Source organism: Poecile atricapillus, chromosome 2, assembly GCF_030490865.1.
Source record: "Poecile atricapillus isolate bPoeAtr1 chromosome 2, bPoeAtr1.hap1, whole genome shotgun sequence".
Classification (NCBI taxonomy): domain Eukaryota; kingdom Metazoa; phylum Chordata; class Aves; order Passeriformes; family Paridae; genus Poecile; species Poecile atricapillus.
In genome coordinates this window covers 49,501,668-49,524,282 of record NC_081250.1, presented here as the reverse complement: position 1 = coordinate 49,524,282, position 22,615 = coordinate 49,501,668, and the positions used below count along the sequence as shown (strand labels likewise).

Sequence of the window (22,615 nt, the reverse complement as noted above, 5' to 3'; positions counted from 1 at the left end):
CTGATGACAAAAGAATCAACTAATTTTAAATAGCTTTTAACTTAAGTTTTGATTTTAAAAAGCACAACCAAAATCTTTGCAAACCACAGCCTAGGTGTATGCTAACATCTACCTAAACACAAGGCAAATCAGAAGAACTATATAGTTTCTATGTCTCTTGTGATCACCTATGGCCATAATAACATTAGAACATGTCTCTCCTTGATGATCTAACTGGCACAGAAGCTGAGAAGAAAAAAACAGTTTTGTGAACACTGAACCTCTCTTCCCCCACTATTATGCCTACAGCATGGAGAAGATAAAAAATTAGAACAAAAACATGTTCATTGTCCTTTAATATGGCCATTTAGTTGATGTTCTAGCACTTAGTCTACCACCACTGTCAAATACTTTCCTGCGCTCTTACCACTTGTAGCATTTCCTGTGTCTAACAGCAAATATCAGTGGAGGATGTCAGCTAGGTAAAGCATACACATAGTTCCATTGATGCCTTTAGGAAGAAATTATGAACTCAATGTAGTAAGTTATTGTGTAAATCACTGCTCTATTTCACGAAGAAGCCACCTCTTACTCCCAGGGTATCTCTTTAGCACTCTTGTAAAATACCTGAAAAGCTGAGAAAAATGGAAAATCAAGAGCTCTCTTACTCATTTCCCTGTTACTTTTACAAACAAAAAGAGGCATGTTCACCACTTGCTGTTTCGTAAAGGTACCACTCCTTCCAACACTTAATAGTAATTCTAGATTAAGACATTCAAACAGCATAGTATGGACACACTCCTTGCACTGGCATTCTTCCAGCACAAGAAAAATAAAGCAAAACAAATCTATGCAAGTTTGCGACATACTTCAGAACACCTGCTCTTTCTGGCACACCCCAGTGCTACTAGCAACGATGACTGCTTTTCAAATCCAGGAGTATTGCACTGTAACTTTTTGATCAAGAAAATCACAGAAACCTCTGAGAGCAGTGCAGAAGTGCTTCCCTTACCTAGGGAGGCGTAGGACCCCGGGGGCAGCCCGGCTGCTGAGAGACGCCCGGCTCCAGCTGTCTGCCCAGCAGCGTGGCGGGCCTTTGCACCTGCGGCAGCATTCACGTCGATGTCACTGCGAGACCTCTGCAGGGTGCCCGGGCTTGGGACGCCCTTGCTGCTGCCTGAAACTACCAGAAAAGGGAAAAAAAAACCAAGAAAGGAGTTGATATTGAATAAAACAAATGATAGTTAAAAGGTTAACATCATCTGCTACCACAGCTGCTTGCAAGAAAGCACATACAACTGTAAAAAGCTTAAATTAGTATTAAACCAAGAATTACTGCGATTAAAAAGCAAACTAGACCTGGTCTTGCCATAACTGCTTATAAAGGACAGTTACTTTTACAGTAGTGTTTATTCAGCATGAAATTTTAGCATTTTTTAATGCAAACTGTCTGTTCCCACCCTAGCACAAATATAATTCTGAACCCTTGTGTGATTTATTACATTATCAAATGATTCACAAATGTAAGAAAATTCACATCCTTCCTTGAGATATTGAAGGCAGAAAATATTCCCACACTACAGGTAAGGTAAAGCCAAAAACAGGTGATCTGAATGTATACTCTGAAACGCTTTAGGATCTAATCTTTAGTATTTTCACATTCACTTCCTATTGTTTACCGAATTTTAACTATTTGCTTAATTTTAACCATTGTCTTAGGTCTTCTAAACTTGACTCCTCTTATCAGTTTCAGTATCCACTCAATTACAGTCCATTTGTAAAAAGCAGCTCAATGATTTACTTCAGAGTTTCTAAGACATTAAGGGAAAAGACACTGAAGTTATTCAATTCTGAGAACTAAACACATAATTAAACTCTTTGAATTACAGATACGTCATTTGGCTGTTGTTTTTTATTTATTTATTAAGAGCAATAGCTCACAGGAACAGATGAAAGAGACAGTGAGTCTTTAATTTCCAACTGCCATAAGCCTGATCATGAACAGATAAAAGAATAATGTTTTGTTTCTTTGAGAGTGACTGTTCCATGACAAAACTCCAGGACAGATGATCAATACTGAATTATGTCTTATACCTGAAACAACTCAAACTACATAAAATGTGAAGTGAGTGTGAGGTAATCGTAGCTCCAGGTACAGTCTGTAGTAACATATACCATTATTTATCTTGGAAACAGGGTAAATGCTGATCCAGTCAAATTTTATGCTGCATTCAGAACTTTTAATTCGAAGAACATGAAGAACAGTAACTATGCACTGCACTACATTACTACCACCTTACCTCTGCCTGCAAGACTTGCTGGGCTGGCTGCAGACCATTTAGATGACAGAGGCCGACTGAAAAAAGTCAATAAATCCAGTAAGTCTCATGTATCAGATGCAAAAGTCAAAAATAAAACTGAGGGGAAAAAAGTCTCTTTTTTTCCTCCCCTTCAACTTTCTCTGCAAATTTTATAGATAAATACTTTAAATATAGAATGATAAGAAAAACAGTATTATCTTATCCTGTGTATTTTATAAAATTACATTTTTATCACAAAGCACTAATCCTTCAGCTGCCAACAGGCACACTTTGCTAACAAAGTTCGGGCATTCCAGACTTGGTTGCAGAAACATTTAAGGTGGTCAGTACAAGGTTTTAACCACAGGGCTGATCTTATAAATCAGCCTTCAAACAGGAACAGTGGGAGCTACCCAAAAAGCTTTAATTGTGAAAGACATTATGTGAAGTGGTGTCTGCAGTAACAAGAAAAACAGGTGTCCAACTCATAAGCCTCCTCCAGTCCCAGATGTCTCAAGAATTAAGTTATAAATTAAAAAAGGAAATGTTGATGCTTCCAGCAGCTGGACTCCATTTCCCTTGCTGGAATGTAGAGGCTCCTGCGACTTAAAAAAGGAGAAAAATCACATGTCTTTTCCTCTATGTTTTGTCTTAATTTCCTTTTCACTGCAAAAACTAGTAGTTACTGAAGCACAATCTTTCAGTCTAGCCAAGTTTAATTGTGAGCCCATCCTTTGGCCTGCTTTGGAATGGCAAAATGCAGCCAGAGAGACCAGGGAGAAAAAAAATACTGTTAGAAGAAAACATAATAGCATATATCAGACAGGCAAAGTTTGTATTTGATGAAATACTTGAGTATTTCATCAGCAGTCAAATTACAAGCTGAGTTAGTGTCTCAGCTTTAGTAAAAATAATTCCTCTGATTTTAAACCTAAAAGCAGAGAGAAAAGAGATACTTCATACTGTATTTGCCTCAGTTATTAGCTCAGGTGCTCAGCAGTAATTACATCCTCAGTCACCATCATTACCTAAATCCTCACAGAAGAACATGTGTTTGCAGCTTATTCTGAGCAAACCCGCTTTTCTGACATGACTAACTAGTGTTTTGAAGGGACCTTGCCTCAAGTAAAGCGAGGAAGCTGAGGTAGAGCTCCTGGGTGCATCCTGACCTTACAACTTGCTCCAAACAGAAGTCCCAGACAACTGCCACAATCTATTTCAATTGACATTTTATGCAAGCAGTTTCATACAGGCAGGCAGAAGTCACCACATTTCTCTCTCATTCCTCCATCTTCTCTAAAACAATTCTGGATTAATGACCTGTATGAGATGTAAGTTCAGAAGGTCAAAAATCACAGAGGATCAGACTTCTAGGAAAATCATATCCATATTTCCTAATTCGGCCTATACAGGGAGAATTCAGCATCTATACTAAAAGCCAGAAATAAAATTTTGGGTAACAGACTAAAAACATGCATCTGAATGCAAAGCTAGTAATAAAGCAATTAAAACTGAATTAATTTCCAATATCATCACCTCTTCTTTTCATTTCTTATTTTACCCCTCATTTTCTGTACTGTAACATTTACACACCTTGCTATATGGGAAGCAACATTTGAAGACTTAGGAGTATTTTAAGATTCTAATTTCCCTGTAATTTAGTTGTTAATGGTATATTACCAGTAACTCATTAACAGCGCTTTTCTTTTCAGATGGGGAACACGGATTCATCTAAACAAGAATATTTAATCTTTGAATAAATATTTGTGGAAAATGAAATGCTGGCAATTGCTTGCATCACAGGCAATTATTTTTTAAACAATTTTTTATAATTACAAGTATCATAGGAAATATAAGGTAAACCTCTGGTATTTAAGACATTAGCAAAAAAAAAAAAAAAAAAGGAAATAAAAAAAGAAGCAACTTCCAATATGCAAGAAGAAGTCTTTGCTTTCAGTCAAAAATGAGCAGACAGGCTCTCTGGTTTTGGTAATGAAGATCTGAAATATTAAAAGATTGATATACTTTGAGGAAGCTTTCTAGCATTTAAAGGCAAAAATTACCACATACTACTACTACTTCACGTTTCTGCTAAAAAGCCAGTAGATTTCCTTTGCTCATGGTAGCTAAGAAAACTTTAATTTATTCAGCTCAAGACTGTCTACGCATTTTAATACATCTCTGACTGCAGCACAGACCCACCCTGTAGTAACTGACAGAGCTGCGAAATACTGCTGATACATATTCAATACTGTGAAGACAGGGGAAAAAAAAACCCAAACCAATCTCCAACCTGAATGAATCTCATTGTTGATGTTCCCCTTTCATGCTTGCCAGTGAAAAGAGATGAAAAAGCTGTAACACCAGCTTTTCTTGACCTAATCAGCGCATCAGAATGCTGGACATCAATATGAACATCAATGGACACCAATCAGAAGATATTCTGGTGTTTAAAGCAGCTGTTAAGGAATGGATGTATGAATATAGCATGCTGAAGTCCAGTTAAAGACTGCCTGTACTTTTCACCTTGCTGGGGTAACACTGTCATATAGCAAAATATCATAGAAGAATTTTTTATTTAAAAAATTTGAAGTCACAAAATAAAACTGCAGCTTTTCTATATTTAACAGGAACCTGGATAAGTTGCTTTTGAGAAAATGCATTTGTTTCTTGACTTAGAAACAGTGAAGTGACCCTTACTTGAGGCTCTCCTGTGAGCTAGAAGATGACCTGTCTGACTGAGGGAGAGATGCTATACTGCCAGAATTCTTCAAGTAGGTCTGAAGGCTTCTTTGATAGGGGGGCTCCAGAGAATTGTACAGAGTCTCAGCTTCACTAGGAAAGTGATTTCTAAGACCCAGATAAGCCCTGCAAAAAAGAATAACCACATGTAAATGCTCAGTGTTTTCTTTAAAGGGTGGAGTCAGGAAGTAAAGATTACAGAATGAACCACGGATGGGAGTGAAAGGAACTGAAGAGTATGTAAAGCACACAACAATGCTCATCAAGTCATAAAAGAAACCAGCTACACTGACTGAATTAATCACTTCAAAATAACTTAAATCTATCCTCTGAATGTCTCACATTCACTTACCAGTTGTGTGGAGAAGCAAAATGAATTATTTAATGGCCTTCTCACTAGTTAAAATGCTGCAGTTGTTTAAAGACTTAATTAATGGGAGGAGAATGATTATGCAGCAATATCAACCTTTCTAACTCTTCTTTCAGTGGAATCATTAAATGCTGCATAACTGTATTGACTGACTCAACTTTGAGAACGTCTTTTGCAAAAGAAACTAGGTAGTAATTCAGGACAGAAACGTCAGTTTTAAAACAAACTTGTGTCCTCCTCTTCAGCCATGAATAGCAGCTCACCTTGGATTAGCGTCTTCTCTCACTCATTTAGCACATGCAATTTTTCAGAGCAAAATTAATCAAAACTCACTTTCTTGCCTCCACTCTTGCCTCTGCATCAGCATCATGAATGCCCTTCTTGATTGTTTCAACCAAGACAGCTGCATGCCTGGAAGAAAGACATTCTTCATGCTATTTTGCTACTCTAAATTCTAAGCAGTAGCTTTACACCATAATTAACATTTCACCAAGTGAAAAACAGCTGCAATGCTAGTTCTTTCCAAAATACACAGTAAACAAACACTTAAGTACACTGATGACATAACTGTCCCTTCTGTAAAGGTTTAGGTCAGCTTATTCCTTCAATCTAAAAGGATTTTAATCTACTTTTCTGACATACGTCCACCTATCACACTTAAAAAGTTACTTAAAAATACCTTTTTTAAGACACCTGCCTTCCTGAAATGGAAAAACTATTTTCACTGTTATATTAATAGTAAGAAAAGGGGAAAAAGTAAGACCTTAAGTTTTCTTTCAGCTCTGAAAGCTTTTGGCATACAAGTTCTAAACCTGAATACAAGTTCAACAAACCGCACAGTACCCATCAGAACACAAACTTGTGAAGATAAACAAGTTTTAATTCAAGGTAAGCTTTGGGTGGGAGGTTTGTTCTTTAGGGCGTGGGGGAGAGGTGGTGGGTTTTGTGGGTTAAGACACTTTGGCATAAATGATTTCCCCATTACCCCCTTTCTCAGGAGCACCCTGGGTGACAGAAATGTGACTGTGGAACTGGATAAATTCTTCAGAGCCTTTTCTGGATGCCCTTTAGTTTCTTTGCTCTTACCCTGTGTTTACAACAACCATCCTGCAGAACTGATGCACGTACTATTTTCCCATCTATCTGGAGAAGTCACAGTACGCCTGTACTCATTACCACAAAAAGTCCTCCAGCCTAAGCCCACTTGCCCTCTTCCATAGCAAACACACAAATTTCCTCCTTCCAGGAGAAAAGACAGCTGCTTACCTGTGTATGCATTGCTCACATGCAGGATAGGAGAGGCAAAGGGTAAGGAGAGGAGGCCACAGGAAGCCAAGGCTGGAACATACAGCTCTCCTTCCCCCTGGCACCTGAATGAGCCGCATGACCTGCTGTGCTAGAAAGGCTGTCTATGCCAGAAAGGCTGGCCAACACTGAACAACATAATCCAATTAAAGGATTCAATGACAATATTTCTGTCTTAAATTACATTAGCAGTTTATTTTAGGGGAAAAAAGTATAGCCCATACCTTTCCAGTGAATGTGTTTGCCACTCTTGTAATAACAGGTCTAAAAATTCAAAGGAGCGCCTAAAAACACAGAACAAAAGTTATAATTAAATACTTATTTCTCTAATGTGGAATAAACAATAACTTTACTCTTTCCCCTGAGGGAAATAAATGAAATAAAAGTACATTTATCTGTCAAATAAGGACATTGGTCACCTTACTGGAAAGTTAAAATATTCTGCATATTAAGCAAACTGATCTCAAACTTCAAAATAATAGATGTGGTTGAATTAATGATGTGCTGTTCAAGTCATGTTATTACACATACCCTGTGTTAACTGTATTAGTCTCAAAATAACAGACATAAATTAAAGAAGTTGAAAATATTGTACAGAGTATAAAATCCTAACATAAAAAAATATTAAAGACACAATATAGTATTTCTATGGCAATACACTTCTGTCCCAAACACTATTTTCATCCTTCCATCTGCCATTCCTGAGTATGTAGCATAAAGGAAAACACGAGACCATTAGCAGAGCTCTGCATGTAAAAAGCACTGCAAAAGATTTTCTAGCACTATATTAATGAAGTTATATAACTGCGTTCATTATTAATTTGGGAATCTTGACATTTTAGCAAACCACCATTAGCAAAAGGCATACTTTTAAACTATGTCTGAAACTAGATCTTCGTGAAAAATCAAACTGACAGAGATTAGGGAGGTGTAGATAATTTTCAAACATGTAGTGAACTTGACAGCGTGAAACTATCACTTTTTCTGGTTATTCAGCATTTTTGACCTCTTCTGGAGGGACAAATTTGGTTTTTTCCTGCCCAAATCCTTTGGACACCAGCAGGGCATGGCAAGAAAGCCTGAAATGCTTTTCACTGTGCTATCACTATTACAACTGATCTAGTGTTTTGTTGTCTTTCCAAAAGAATGAAAGCAGTATGGAGACAATGTCTTCACTGATACTGAATTGTGAACTGCAGTACCAAAGCCACCTACAGTCTAATGATCCTCAGTAAAGCCACAGCACGTGGAGGCACTGAAGTCCTGCAAATTGTTTTGCAGTCCAACCCGAAGTTGTGGCAGGTCAGTACAGTATGGTACAGTACAGTACTGAGGTAATGCTTGCTTTGGATGCAACAGCACCTTAGACTCAAAGAAAGTAATTCAGATGCTCAAGTTATTTCCTGCGTACACACAGTGACATCACCTTCAGGACTAGTGTCAATCCAGAAACAACATTAATTGCTGATTTGGTGCAGAAAATGACACTGTCAAAAAACAGTTAATTTTCTCAAGAGCCAACCTAAGTGTCTGAGCATCACATTCTTGCAGAAAGCAACATGCTGGAGATGTAGCTGAGCTGTTGAACACAACAACACATGGATGTTCCATGTCCTAAGGTAGCTGCCACTGTCTCAAGGCTGAAATTAATTTTTCTAGTTTGCAGTTGACTAGGTAACAGGTTTCTGTGTTCACTGTTTATGGCCATGAATGTTCTAATTTGTTAATTTTCAGCATATGATAATCATATTTTAAAAAGCAACAGCTTTAATAATTTTCATTTATGATGTACTCACCTTCTAACTGCAACTGATTTTGAGGTACAGTTGCTTGTTATTAAAGGTATAAGTCGTGGCACATGAGTATGCTGACAAAAAAAGGACAACACAGTTAATGAGAAAAGCATTCCTGAATTCTGAGTTTGTACTGTATTAATTCAAACAGAACTGACAACAATTACGTCTGCAATAATTTAAAATGCTTACTGAAACTAAATTATAGAATACTATTAAATGAAAGACTGCTGTTAGAATGGCAATTGATTACAGCTATTTTATACCAAAAGGTCAAGCAAAAACCACTTTCAGTGCCATCAACAATCGCATCATGATATGCAATACTTTGCTGTCAAAAGTAATATAAAAAGCTCAAATGTAGCCATCTCCTCAAAGGAGCTGAAAGCTGATGCTATTTTAGTTTTGCCATAGGAAAAAAAAAAAAAGTAGCAGACGTAGCCATCTTAAAAGTCAGGGTTATAATACAAAAAGTGAATCAATAAATACGAAAATATGGGTATGGTATTCTTACAAGGATCAGTATGATTAGGGCCACAAGGACCATATTTCCTTTAATGAGAAATATGTCAATAAAGTAATAAAAGCAGTGACACATAAACAAGCTTATAAACATAATCTATATGGAAACACCTGATGGGAGAAGAAAGCTTAAGCGATGCATCAGATAAAACTACATTAAATCCAAAAGCATTACAGAATTCAGAATTAAAGCTGCCTTACTTCAGCTTTTCTTAACTAATTGTGGACACAAAGCATTATCATTTTATTTCCAAGTAAGAATAATGTGGTTCAACAAATCTATTTTCAGTTAATTTCTTTAGCCTTTTCTTGATTAAATACCTACAGTAAACAGTCCCCAATGCAGTGTGAAACAGTAGGCTAATTTAAAAAAATCCAAGATCTTAAGAAGCACATACTGAAGAGTTCTTACTCTCTCATGTATCACAGCTGCAGGATATAAACACACAAATCACAAAAAAAAGCAGAGATAATCATCAGCTCACGGAGTACTGCCAATTTTAGAATTAGGAAGGAATTAATCAAAAACTCTGGAAGAGCCTAAAAGTTACAGTTGTTTGTCCTGATATACTTTTAAACACAGTTTTAGGGGGTTTGTTTGTGTTTTGTATAAACTTGCAAATAGAAAAGAAGCATATGACTTCCAGAAATAGGCAAATCAGGGTTAAAAATAAAGTTTTTTACAGGTGGAGAAACCTGTACATTCAAAGTCTTTGAAGCTATTGATGTTGCAATTTCTAGAAAGCATTTTGCCGAGGAATCAAAGCCTCAGACTCATTTCATTCAGTTTTTAAGATGCCACATTTCATCTGCTACTCCTTTAAGGATGTACTGATATGTGCTTCCACGCAAAACCACTTTGAAAATCAGCTGACAAACCTGAATCCCATCACCTGAAGAAGATTTCTGCTACCATACCATCTCTCCATGATTCCCTCCCTGCCCACCCACCTTTTGTTTTTAAACTGGCTTCCTGATGTACTAAGAGTGAAGAAAGAGAAATCAGACTGCAGTGTAAGAACTTTCTGGAGAAGAAAAACAAAATCCAATGAAGGCACAAGGATGAGATGAAGGTCTTCAAGATCACTGGTATAATACAGCCTCCCTGTTTTTATGCAGACTCACTCTACAGGAATTACACCGTAAAGCATCAGGAACTGAACTGACTGTCACTGGATGCTGGTGGGAATTTTTGAGTAAACCATTGACTCTAAACTGCAGTAGCTTGGGTTCTAAATATTCAATTCATCAAAGATCCCCTGACCAATACTCATTTAGTCCAAAGGACAGAAGTCCAAAGGGGGATGGGACTGCACTTCTCTTTGATATTTAATTCTGAAACCCAAATTTTCTCTCATAACACCTCACATATGCCATTTATTGGTTGGGTGTTTGAACACTGTGGACAGGATTTTCTTGTTTTTATGCTTCAAATACAATATGTTAAGTCACAGCTAAGAAAAACAGAAATTTAAACAAAAACAGGGCAACTACGGCTGATGTGTAAGCTTGTCTTCAAATGAACTGAACCAATAAAGCAAATTTAATGTAATTGGTGAATGTTTACAATTTCTTACATGCCTGAGCTTGTCTTATACGACTGCAAATGGTATTGTTCTCTTACAACTTTAATTATCCTGTGTAAGGTGTATTCCTTCCCTCACTCTTAAGTCTGTGCCATCTCAGAGTGCAGTGTGAGAGTCTGGGGAAAAATGCCAAGGGATTTTGTCTTAGCCCAAGTGCTGATGCAAAGCTCATGAATGCAGAGGTCTCGGAGCACATTCTCAGAGGCACAGAACAGAGCAAGTATACATTCCAAACCATACTGAAGATGGCAATGAAAGGTCTAAGCGATGAAGCCTCTTAGGTTTTCCAACAACTTACAAAATTAAAACCACAAATGAGATCACAGTAAATTGCAGTAAGTGCTTGGCATTAGGAACACCACAACTTCTAATGTAGAAACTACAGGCAATCTCCCACCTTCTGTGAAACACCAAAGTATAAGTACAAGTCCCAAAACTCTAAATATCTTGCCTGAGAACCAATTAGTACAAGATGCTCAAAGAACATTCACTGTTCACTGCACTCCTCTGTTCCATATGCTATAACTTGAAGGATTTAGCTTAGAAAGTTCTTGAAGTAAAAAATTCCACTCTCTATTGGATTTTTTGTTCATGAACTTGTGTTTTCTGAACTGATCCAGGTATGTGTAGTCTCTTCAGCATTTTACTATTAAATCTAGGGTTACAAATTTTTTCGGGGGGGGAGAGTGTACTTGTAGAAAGAAATACCTTTGTTTTGTTGTTTGCATTATTCAAATTCTCACTGGTTTCTTAGCTACTAACTTAACTTGCTCTTTTCCAAGAAGGCAGTTAAAAGCAGTAACTCTTTGAAACACACTTGGTATTTTTTCAATTAGCATGTTACAAAAAAAAAAACCCCAAACCAGGAAAACAGACTTGTTTTTCATACCTATTCTTCCATCCTTACTATGGCAATGCTGTCAATTGGTTTTCAATGGTATATAGTATTTGTCCACCCATGAGAAAAATTACTCCTCCATTAAAGAATGATTTAAAAACTTGTATTTCAGTATAGTTGTTATCTCTGCCAAGAGCCACTACCTGAAAATTCCTAGCAGGAAAAGTGAGAGAGGAACACCTACCCGAATAATGAACCTGATGGCTGCACACCCAGACGTTGCCATCACTTTGGCGCTGTTGGGAACCAGGTTAAAAAGAGTAGGCACAATTGCTTCAGCGCCATGGTCAAACTTGTTTCCCAGAACAGTTGAAAGGTGGCTGTTTAGGGAAAACACAAATTAATTTCTTAGTCTTAAAATAACAAAGTTCATTGTGGATTTTAAGGATTCATCTTTCCGAACAAGAGAATTTCTCAATTTTACAATTTCCAGGCACAAGAAGAAGCCAGGCACAAGAAGAAGCCAAACATGAAAAACTTCATTTCATAATGAAAAACAAAGGCCTAAATTTTCATGTCCACAGAAAGTATCATTGTATTTCTGCTTTTTAACACACGTTGAGATGTATAAATCTAAAACTGTAAATAAATTATTCAGGTTTTTTTTTTCCTTTTGAATGCAAGCAAAACTACTAAACTCACCAAAATCAGGTAACCATAAAATTTGACTCCCTTATCTGTTCAAGGTCACGTTTGCAGTTTTAACAAATATAAAAACACATGCCACACACAGTAATTTTAACTCTGTTGGTGACAACAAATGCTTCCTTCATGCAGAAAGACTATATAAAAAGAATCTGCAGCCAGCATAAAATGACACATCAAATATATAAAAGTTTTAGGGATCAAGGAAAATTCCAGGTTGTTAGGCCTGGATAAAAACATTTATAGAGTACTTTTACACTGCTCCTGACTTCATGTTAGGAAAGGTTACTATCGTTTTCTCAAAGTCTTGATTTCCTTGGAAAGGGCAGTTGTATGCTTCAAGATTTCCCCTTGGTCTGTTCAAACAGGAGACCAGAACAGCCAGAGTGAACTCTGTGCTGTTCCTGTTTCAGATGGCCACTGAAAATCAGTGGTTACGCTAGTGTCTTTCCTGAGGATAAAAAAGTCATGGAAAACACGGAATTGGGAAATACTACTCTGGTTTTCCCCTCTGCCCTTGAATTTAAAGGAGTCAACAAGATGCTAACAGTGAAGATTTCATTTCAGTTTAGCCACCATAGCTTCTAAAATTACCACGGTCACCTGTCTCTTGTCCAGAGTGACAACCCTGGAAGTGTTCAAGGCTAGCTGGATGGGGCTTTGAGCAACCTGGTCCTATACAAGGTGTCCCTGCACGGCCAAGGGGGTTGGAACTAGATAATTTTTAAGGTCCCTTCAAACCCAAACCCACTCCATGATTCTATGAGAGGTATTACCTCACCAAAATGCTCTATGTTCAAACCACATTAACCTGCACTAATGATGACTCTGCAATGATGGTAACTGGGTATTCCCATACAGTCTGTTACAGGATCATCAACTATGTGTATCCCCTAAGAGAAAAAACTCCTTTAAGCATTTCTTTTCCTCTGTGGCTTCTGCTCCTGACTTGACTCTTTATCGGTCAGAGTGTATAGCAGTCCAACAAGACAATCTCTCCTGGACACCAGAAAAGCACCCCTAAAGCCATCCCCACACCAACATCTAGCAAGGTACACAAAGGCACACGAACTGTACTTACGCTACAGTAATGCAGGCTTCTCTAACCACCTGCGATCTGAGATCCTTGGCTGACAGCTTGAAAGCACCATCCAACAGCCGTAAATGCTGGAAAAACCCATCGTACTGTGCAGCTCCAGCAACAAGCAAGGACCGAACCTTCTTCAGCTAAAAAAATTAATGTGTTTCAGTTAGGACACTGCCAATATGCATTTCAAAATAAGAAAAATAAAGGAACAGCTTCGCTATGTAAAAATACATGTAGGCATGCCTTTAAAGCAAAATTTTCAAAATACATGGCTGTAATTTAATAAAGCTGATTAAAAAAATATAAATGATACATCACACAAACATTCTAACCCTCTAAGTGGAACTTTTCATAGCTGCACACAAGAGGTACAAAAGCAAGTAGTTAACCTGTAGAACATGTAATTTTGCATAAATGCCAAACTGAAACATATATGATGGCTTTTAGAAAAGCTTCCACATAAATGTCAGCAAAAATGCATTTTAGACTTACTTGATATGCAGAAATTCAAGGTGTAAAAATTAAAATGAAAATTTCTTTCATTACCTGGAGTGTAAAGACTTTAGGAAAAAAACTTTTTAAAATATCTGTCTGTGCTTTATGATAAAAAGTTTACCGCATTAGTTCGCTGATCCCAATCATGTTTGTCATCTGAGAGAATTTCCCTGATTTTGTTCAACGTTTCTTCAAGTTCTCGACTAGAATAGATCTGAAATATTAAAAATAAAAAAAAAGAGGAAGTTTATATCGTTAATATCCCAGGTATTGCGATGAAGAAAAATAGCTTGAGAAGAGTGAAAACAAAATTCTAATCCCACAAATCTTACCCCCAGAGTTTCACAGATCTGTGCAAGGGTCATAAATAGGCACTTTAAAACCAGTCTGTAAGGCCATCACTGAGTAAGGAATGTTCATGAAAAAAAAAAAAAGGCTGAAGAAGCAACATTTTCCTTTCAACTCATCACAAAGATTTCACCTTTCACCTTAGTGATGAGCTAATCATATCCACAATTTCATTAACTCCACTTAAAAAAAAATAAATCTTTCAATAGGAGCAGAGGTTTTAGATGATCTGCTGCAATAATACAGAAACTCAGTTTCATTTTCATACTCTTATAATGAAACTCAAAATATAAACCAACATTTTAACTCATTGCAACTCTTTTGGAGCTGGGACTCTCTGAGGAACTAATTGGGTTGTGAGAACACTAAAATTAAAATTTGTCTGAAAAATTAAATGAAAAGCCTTCCATAGCTTCTCTATGTATTGCTATTTTACGACTATAATTCATTAACTTATACAGTAAGTAAATATAAGGAGCCACCTCTAGTCAGAATTCTCACTGTACAGTAAGACTGCCACTATTGAAGCCTGAACAATCTAATCATGCAACAATCACTATTTGGTTATAAATGAACTTATGTTTCTATTGAACTGTACATGTATAAGAATATATTTTTAAAGAAGAAAGGAATAAAAAACCTACTCCTGAAAAAATATTATTGTCAAATTAAGTGATTTCCCTTCTCTTTTCTTGGACATAAGTCAAAGGATGCTTTTTCCTGCTTCCACTGCATATGCAAAATTTAAAGTTTTTTTTCCCCTTCAGACTGCGAACAAGTTTAAGAGAATATGAAGCAAATTACTAAGGAGAAACTTAATCTGGCCAGAGTTGTGTTTCTTTAAAAGAAGTTTTTCAGCTAAACATTTCCAGTTTTTTGCATCAGAAGTTTTTTTACATAATCAGATTGGGCAAAACTCACTGGCTCATCCACTAGCACCTGGTGCCACCTTAGACACCTTCAAAACACAGGGCTGGCAGATGTGGGTCAGGACATCAAGCAAACTCACAGCTTTCTACAGGGAAACCTGGACATCAGCATGATAATTTACGTAGCACCTAAATAGCAGGGCCTGATGCTTCCTCAGCAGTTAAGTACAAGACATAATTTTTATATGTGCAAGAGCACACAGAGGAAACAAGGGCCAGCAGTTAGGACACCTTGCTTTGCATGAATTGCTTAAGAACTCTGTCCCTTGAATACATTGTTCTAGCACGTACATATGCATCTTTGATCTTACTGTTAAAATGATTCAAGGTCTTTCTTCTGCAGTTAAGCTGAATAATTATTTTCTTGAAAATATCTTAAATTCTCAGGCATCTTAAAATGTTGGGGTTATTTCAAATACAGTCTAGCTTTGCAGTTTCCTGAGTGTATCAAATTAATTTAACTTAGAGAAGATATGAAACCTTAACTCTATTGACATCTACTCTTTTTCCAACACTTCAACAGAACATGGTTATGGAGGCGTGCATATTTCATGCTGGAATATGGAGGAGGTGAAAGACATCAGAGCTCTAGAATACCTTCATGCTGCGTTTCCAGAATAAACAGGGCAGGAACCTTTTCAGAAACAGATGACTTAGTACACCCAGACCAGCTTCACTAAAAGGTGGAAAACTATTTCTGAATATACTTTACCAACAAAACTGAGATTTTTATTACCACGCAGCTCTGTGAGCTCTTCCAGGATACACTGTAGAAGCAGCTTTCAAGTTCTATACAGGAGACATGACTACATCCATAAAAATCAGAAAGCTATTCCTCATGTTAACTTTTCCTTCACTGGAAGTCACTAAACATCTGATGTACAACTAACTTAAAATGAACAAATGACTTAACGAAAAAAATTGGGTGAGTGTAACAGACTTCCTACTCCACTGCCCACAAAATCAAACACAAGTTTTGTATCACCATTTAATCTATTTGTGTATACTAGTAGCCTATTAATAGTTATTACACAACCCTAGTTTATTCTAACACTAATTCCTGTAAGTACCATACTCTTAAAAAAAGTATTACGTGTGTCTCAGTAAGCTTTTTTATAAAAATTAATTTCCATTAAGAAAGAAAATTTTTATTTTTCTTTGAAAGCGTGAGGGACTAGTCATTGATTAACTCAAGATGCAGCTTCATATTACAGTGACACTTCATGCTATCAGAATTCATGACATTACTCAACTTCTTCAGGATCTCCCTTTATCATAAACCACCTTGACCTGTCTCCTGCTCAGTTCAGAGCTTTAATATACCAAAAGCTCATACTACAAGAGGAGAGACAAAAATTTCTCAGGAAACTCAGCATTTCTCTATGAACTTACCATAAAGAAGTGAAATGCAACAAGAAGGGAACAGGATGATGCCTTTTGGTGGCATCTAACTGAGGACCACTCAATGTACACTCAAATCAGTCTGAAGTCCTGGTCAAGGTACAAAAACCTTTTGCAAGCTGTTTCATTAAGCAAATCCTGAAAATAGGACTTTTTTGTTGTCAGCCTCTGTGTAATGGGAAAGACCATGTTGTATAGTATAGTACAGGATGAAAACATGCTGGGCACCAGACAAAGAAAGAAACAATCTCTTCAATGGGTTCATGTCCACGCTATTGGCATTTCTAGGCAAAGAATTAAATTTTTTCTTTAATTGCCAGGCACAAATAGAACTGGCCTAAAGAATATTCAAATTAGCATTGCAATGTAGAATTTAATAAGCGTATAATTTTATTTTGTCATGAAATGAAAGTCATAATTCCACTGAAAAATCCTGTATTTTCAAGGTTGTACATACCTACTTTAAGTTCACATGAATAAAACGCAATATTTTAATAATTTCTTTTCTGCCTGCCCTCAATTAATTATACTTTTAGGAGGCCAAGATGAAATTATGTGTTCAGCCAATGACATAATGCATTTTTTTGCTCACAAGTTCCCACATCAGACTTTATAAAAAGAACTGAACTTGTTTTCAAACAGATTTTAGCTATTAATGGGAGTTACACTTAATAACCCAAACACAGAATTTTCTTCTGTTTCAGCAAAGGCTTAAGTTGAAAAAACAGTATGGCTGTAATCTTGAATATGAAGGCACAATCCTGTCACTACAGTACTTTCTGGCACACAGATCCATCAGACTACATCTAGAAATCACTCATCTATCTTCATAAATGGCTTCTATCCATTAGAGGGCAACATACACTTCATTAAAGGCAACTGCAGCATCAAAGACAAAAAAATTAAAACCTCAAACACAAGTAAGAATGACTATACATATGGAAAGTATTTTCAATATGGGGACTGAAAACTGGGTATACGTAAACAATATGGCATTCCTAAAAAAAAGATGAGCTGTCATATGAACAGTTTACTGGAAAGTCAGATCTGCCACTGGAGAGTTTTAAGGGTGACTTAAAACATACCCAAACTGTAAGTAACCTCAATTGATTTGATTAATTCAGATGCACTTAATCTTGATCCAGAATTGAATCTGGTTTTCCATACAGTTTCCTTTCTTACTTTCATTGAAGCCACTACTCAAACCCATAAATGTAATGAAAACAGAAGAAACACAGGAATGGGCCCAGTAACATCCAAACAGCTCTCTCTCCTCATGCTGTCCTTTGCTTTTAGGATAATTTGGTAAACTACAGCTCATAAACATTCTTTCTTCACAAGTCTAACAGAAAAATTTCCCACTTCCTTAGTATTTAATATGATCACAGAACATAAAGTCTGCTTTGGTGTTTTTTCTGAAATACCAGAGACTGTCTACAATCAGAAGCACAAAGTTGGACAGGAAGCCATTATTCCTAAGGACACTAAAAACAAAAAAATCCTGTTTTTTTTCTTGCATGCTCATCCATTAAACAAACAGGTAATTTTGGAATAAGTTATATACCATTTCTCTCCTGCCTCCTCACTGCAATTTGAGGGAGATGAGTAAAAACGAATGACTTTCTCCTCTATATCTTGACCTACCTTCCTAGGCCATTCAGCAAACATACAGAAAATAACATGTTGGTCCACATCAGGTGGTCACCCCATTTTTGTTCTTGCAGTTACCAACCACGCTGAATAATTAGAGAACTCTGCTTTGGACTGCAAACACTAAGGCACTGAACAACAAGCATCACATTCTCTGTTCTGTGGAATATAGCTCTAACGTAATAGGGATAAACAATATTAAGAGCTGCATGTTTTCACCCTCCAAAGAATTCTTAAAACAGTCTGCAGAGGCACAGATAAAGCTCTTCCAGTGTTAGACAAAGATTTCCTTGATGTGACAGGGATCATGGAGATTGAGCACTCCCTCATGAAAGCAGACAGTATTGCTGCCTGCAGAAGCAGATCTAACAAATAACTATGCTAGGGAAATAAAAATAGAACAGAAGGACATATCAAAAAAAGGGAGTCTTACAAAATCCTGTCATTTGGGAACTATGGTTTACTGTGTTTTTGGTTGTGTTCCACACCTCAGCTGCTTAAGGAAAACTTATTCAAAGTAGCCCTCATAAGCGACACACATATTAAATGACTCAACTATGTGAAAGTATCAAATACATGCAATTCCCACACTAAAAGACTAGAAATTAAAATCTGATCTTTTAATTAAGAACCCAGAATCCAGCAAGTTCATTAGTATGAAAATAAGGCACTAGATTTAATTCTTTTAAGTATTGCTAAAGTAAGGACACATATAGCAGATGCAGATTATTACAATTCAGGCAAATTTGAAAATACAATTCTTGTTTTTTAAATTGTTTGCCTGTATTATTATTTTATATATACTTGATTATGCCTTGAAATTGCAGCCCCAAATTTTCCAAATGCTACATTAATCTTTCTCTTATTAAAACATCCAATTATTTTCACTAGCTTCCTGAAAAAGTTTGAGAAAGGCAATAAGGAATTTTAGCCAAAACACAATGTAGTAATAATTAGTAGGACAGTAAAGAAAAGATGGCGCTTTTTTTTTGATAAGTACTGGAAAAATATAAAGAGCTTTCCATGGAGACTCTAAGGTCAGAAAGAGGGAAAAGTAATGATGCTTGCTTAGAACACTGTAAAATTATGTAAATTTTAAAAGCAGGTTAAGACATTATTATAGTAACGTATTTCTGAAGACAAACACAAATATACACAGCATCTTACCTGTACAGTAGGAACATCTGTAAATGCCTTAATAAAATCATCCTCATCCACAGCTCCAGCTCCTCCTTCTTTAGAGGAACCTAAATAAACATTAAATAATGTTAAAAAGGATGTAACATACATCAAGGTTTTAAATCTCTTACAAGCATCTTTCACCATACCTACTCTCAAACATTTAATATACAATATTAAATACAAAAATGTTGCACTTTTGTGTGGAATTGTACATCATGTGTAGAATCACAAAACCTTGAACACTGACTTTATCATAAGAAAAATAAAATTGACCTTTTTTAACCCAGAATGAGCAGTCCCAAGTAATTTCCAATTTAACAAATTTAATGGTGTCATAATTTTTATTTTTGTGTTTAAATGGAAACATGTTTCATGTAACAATCCTCTAGCAGCTGTCTGCATTCAATTCTGAGACCTGCACCCTGACAATAAAAATGTTCTAAAATAAAGCTCAAAATTTCAAATTATTTACCAGAACAAGAGCTATTCATCACTAAATAGAATTCCTCAGGATGAATTTTCATCTTAACATATGTGCCTTAAGTAATCAGCCCTGAAAGTCTGGGGGTTGATTTTGGTCTTTTCCAGTATTCCCACATGGAGCTAAGAAGTGTGAGCTACATTTCTTAGTCTTAAGGTTACAAGAACTCCAACAACAAAAGACAAGACACAGTGAGAAGAATTTGTACTGGAGCAAAATCTGAACGTCAGTGACTTTGTTTTCAGACCACTCACAATGGAACTATTTTCACATGGCAGCCAAAGATGCCCAGCAGGAGGACCAGGAAAGAATACTGACAGGTAACCACCTGCTGGTTTCACACAGGTACATGTTGCAAATTTCATCAAAATCTTGGGCAGAAGCTAAGACAACTCTAAGAAAGAAAACTATTTGAAAACAATGTCTCGATTTTGCCCTCCTGAAAAAACTCAGGTTATAAAGAAAGCCCTCTTTTTAAAAGAAACGAGCTCCAGTTTTCTTTCAAATTGAAGAACAAGGTCATCAAGTCCAGGCTATGCTACAAGTCTAGAACTCCAAGCACAAGGTGAAGTTTGGCAGAACCCTTAAATATCTCCAATAAGTGCATCAGGAAGGTAATATGACCAAAACATTAACCACATGGAAAGAATCAGTCCAGCTGAACATTTCCTTATTGAAGGGAAGAACATTATCTGTCATAGTAAATGAGTACCCAGGAACGAGTGCCTTGGAGTGAGGCAAACAGGATATATGGCAGAATGTCCTCCCTAACTGACAAGAATGTAACTGAAATGGAGGCATCACACAGAGAAGATATGTATTTTACTAACTACAGAACAAATAAAAAGCAAAGAAAAAAGCATTTAAGAGGCTGAGTGGTCAACCAGAACAAAAAGCTAGGAATTCTTGATGAATCAAATTTTTGGTTGCTGCACTCTAAGAATCATGGTTTACAGTCCCTGATCTCTTAATTACGGTGAAGGAAATTATGTCTGCTATGATTGTATACATGGGTAGTTTGGAAGCATGAGGGTGCACTATTACTACCACATATTTGGTGGCAAACTTCCTAGATTCTCAACACTGCTATGCAGAACAAGCTCTCTCACATATCTTTCTCACTAGTTTAAGACCACAGAATCTGAACACAGTACCTGCAGTATGATACAGGAACATGCAACAGATTTTGAGTGCCTTAGCTCAAGGTTGCTGTAAAGAGATGCTGTACACAACACAACACATGTATTTCCAACACCATCTGTCACAACTGCCAGTGGCAGCTGGAAGAGAAAGAAGAAATTATAACCACCTATTTCTTCTTCTTTCAGAGAGTAGAGGGAACAAACCCTTCCATAAAGTTCATGAGTGTTTGACCAGCTAAAAAACACAGAGGGAAAGATCCATTTACACTCAGAACACGCCCTTCCGCCACACAAACTTGTACAGCTCTTCAAAGGGAGAACACCCTCATCAAAGTAGAATTTTGTGGAGAGAAACTTTGAAAGAAATAATTTAGCCCAGCAGCACCATGTTAAAGTAGGTGGTACAAACAGCTACTTAGATGCTCAGATCATAACCTCATTTGTTTGTCCACAAATACTCCAACATTTAAGAAAGTCTTATAGAAACAAAACAATCAGAGTCAACATACAATACCTACTCTGGAAAAGTAAATAGAAAAGTATGGCTATAAAAGTTCTGTGTTATTATTCAGTTACATAAATACACAAACACCTATGTTAACACAGGGAAAAAAGTATTTTGCATTCCCGTTCTCTACTTACCGATTTTTTTTTCCTAGGGAATAAACTACAGAAACATTACAAATTGACACATATAGGCCATGAACACAAAATTATAGAAAAATGTTTGGATTTCAAGTATTTCTAGTTCACTGCTGTACACCAGAAAGGAAAAGATTAAAAGGAGATGAAGTTGCTTTTGCTAAGTAAGTAGATGCTGTCACCTTCAGTCTGCCTGAAAGTATCACTTTTAAAATTAGGAAACAGCATGCATTACATGACAGATATTTCTAGGACCTAAACATCATCCAGTAATGCACCCTGAGCAGTAAGGGAAAATCCTTTATCCAAGGAATAACAATTTTTTACTTCAAAAAGAGAAAGAGGAGACTACTATTTAAAATCCATTTGACACAGTCCAGACACAGAGAACTTTCTGTCTTCCTGTCTTCTGTCAAGAGTTTCAACAGCTAGTTCACATTTACAAACCAATTTTCTTTAAAATTAATACTCCCTAAAAGTTGTTTTATTACCTTGTAGACTGGTAAAAAAATATTATGTGGCTCAAAGTCATCTGTAAATCACATTCCACTTCTATTTCACTGACCTTTCTCCTCAACTGCATGATCACATATGCATACCAGAACAAAGTATGAAGTAACTTCTCTTCATATTGTATAGAAGTCACAAGTCCACAATGCCAGAGAAGGAAAAATACTGTTCAGTTTTTTCCTTCCCATACCAATCTCTCTGTAAGTATTTTTACCAATTCTGTTTACCAAGTCACTGTTTCTGTAGAGACAATCAAAAAAATGAGAGAACTCCACCTGCTGTTTGCCAATTCAGGAGAAAATATTTTACTGTGCTAACAAGATACATAACAGTCATACACACACAGATGCCTTCAAAGGATCTCGCATGCTTTTGTAAGGCTTGACTCTCCTCTACAAAAGCAACACCAGAGCTTTACTAAATTTTCAGTTCAGACAGTTCTGCCACCAGACCCCAAACTAATATATCTGACAGAGCACAGATATAAGCTGTTTTGTTGCTGTTGTTGCTTACCTTCTCAGACCAAGCTTGTGATTACAAATTTCTTATATCTCTCTCTAGTATCAATTCCTTTGACTGAAAAGTGAATGTTCAAGGCTCCCCACAGA

General features: G+C 36.6%; 1 protein-coding gene across 21 annotated transcripts in view; it reads right to left on the bottom strand.

Annotated features, from left to right (window-relative positions):
- Positions 1-22,615, bottom strand: part of CLASP2 (cytoplasmic linker associated protein 2) — a 146,223-nt gene that overhangs the window by 53,807 nt on the left and 69,801 nt on the right. For all 21 annotated transcript variants that reach the window (XM_058832630.1, XM_058832646.1, XM_058832636.1 and 18 more), the window contains exons 9-18: positions 19,218-19,297; positions 13,844-13,936; positions 13,222-13,367; positions 11,680-11,815; positions 8,493-8,563; positions 6,921-6,980; positions 5,725-5,802; positions 4,980-5,147; positions 2,280-2,335; positions 992-1,162 (exon numbers count right to left, since the gene is read on the bottom strand). In XM_058832630.1, the coding sequence (XP_058688613.1) occupies positions 992-1,162; positions 2,280-2,335; positions 4,980-5,147; positions 5,725-5,802; positions 6,921-6,980; positions 8,493-8,563; positions 11,680-11,815; positions 13,222-13,367; positions 13,844-13,936; positions 19,218-19,297 (1,059 nt within the window). The remainder of the gene's footprint in view (positions 1-991; positions 1,163-2,279; positions 2,336-4,979; positions 5,148-5,724; positions 5,803-6,920; positions 6,981-8,492; positions 8,564-11,679; positions 11,816-13,221; positions 13,368-13,843; positions 13,937-19,217; positions 19,298-22,615) is intronic.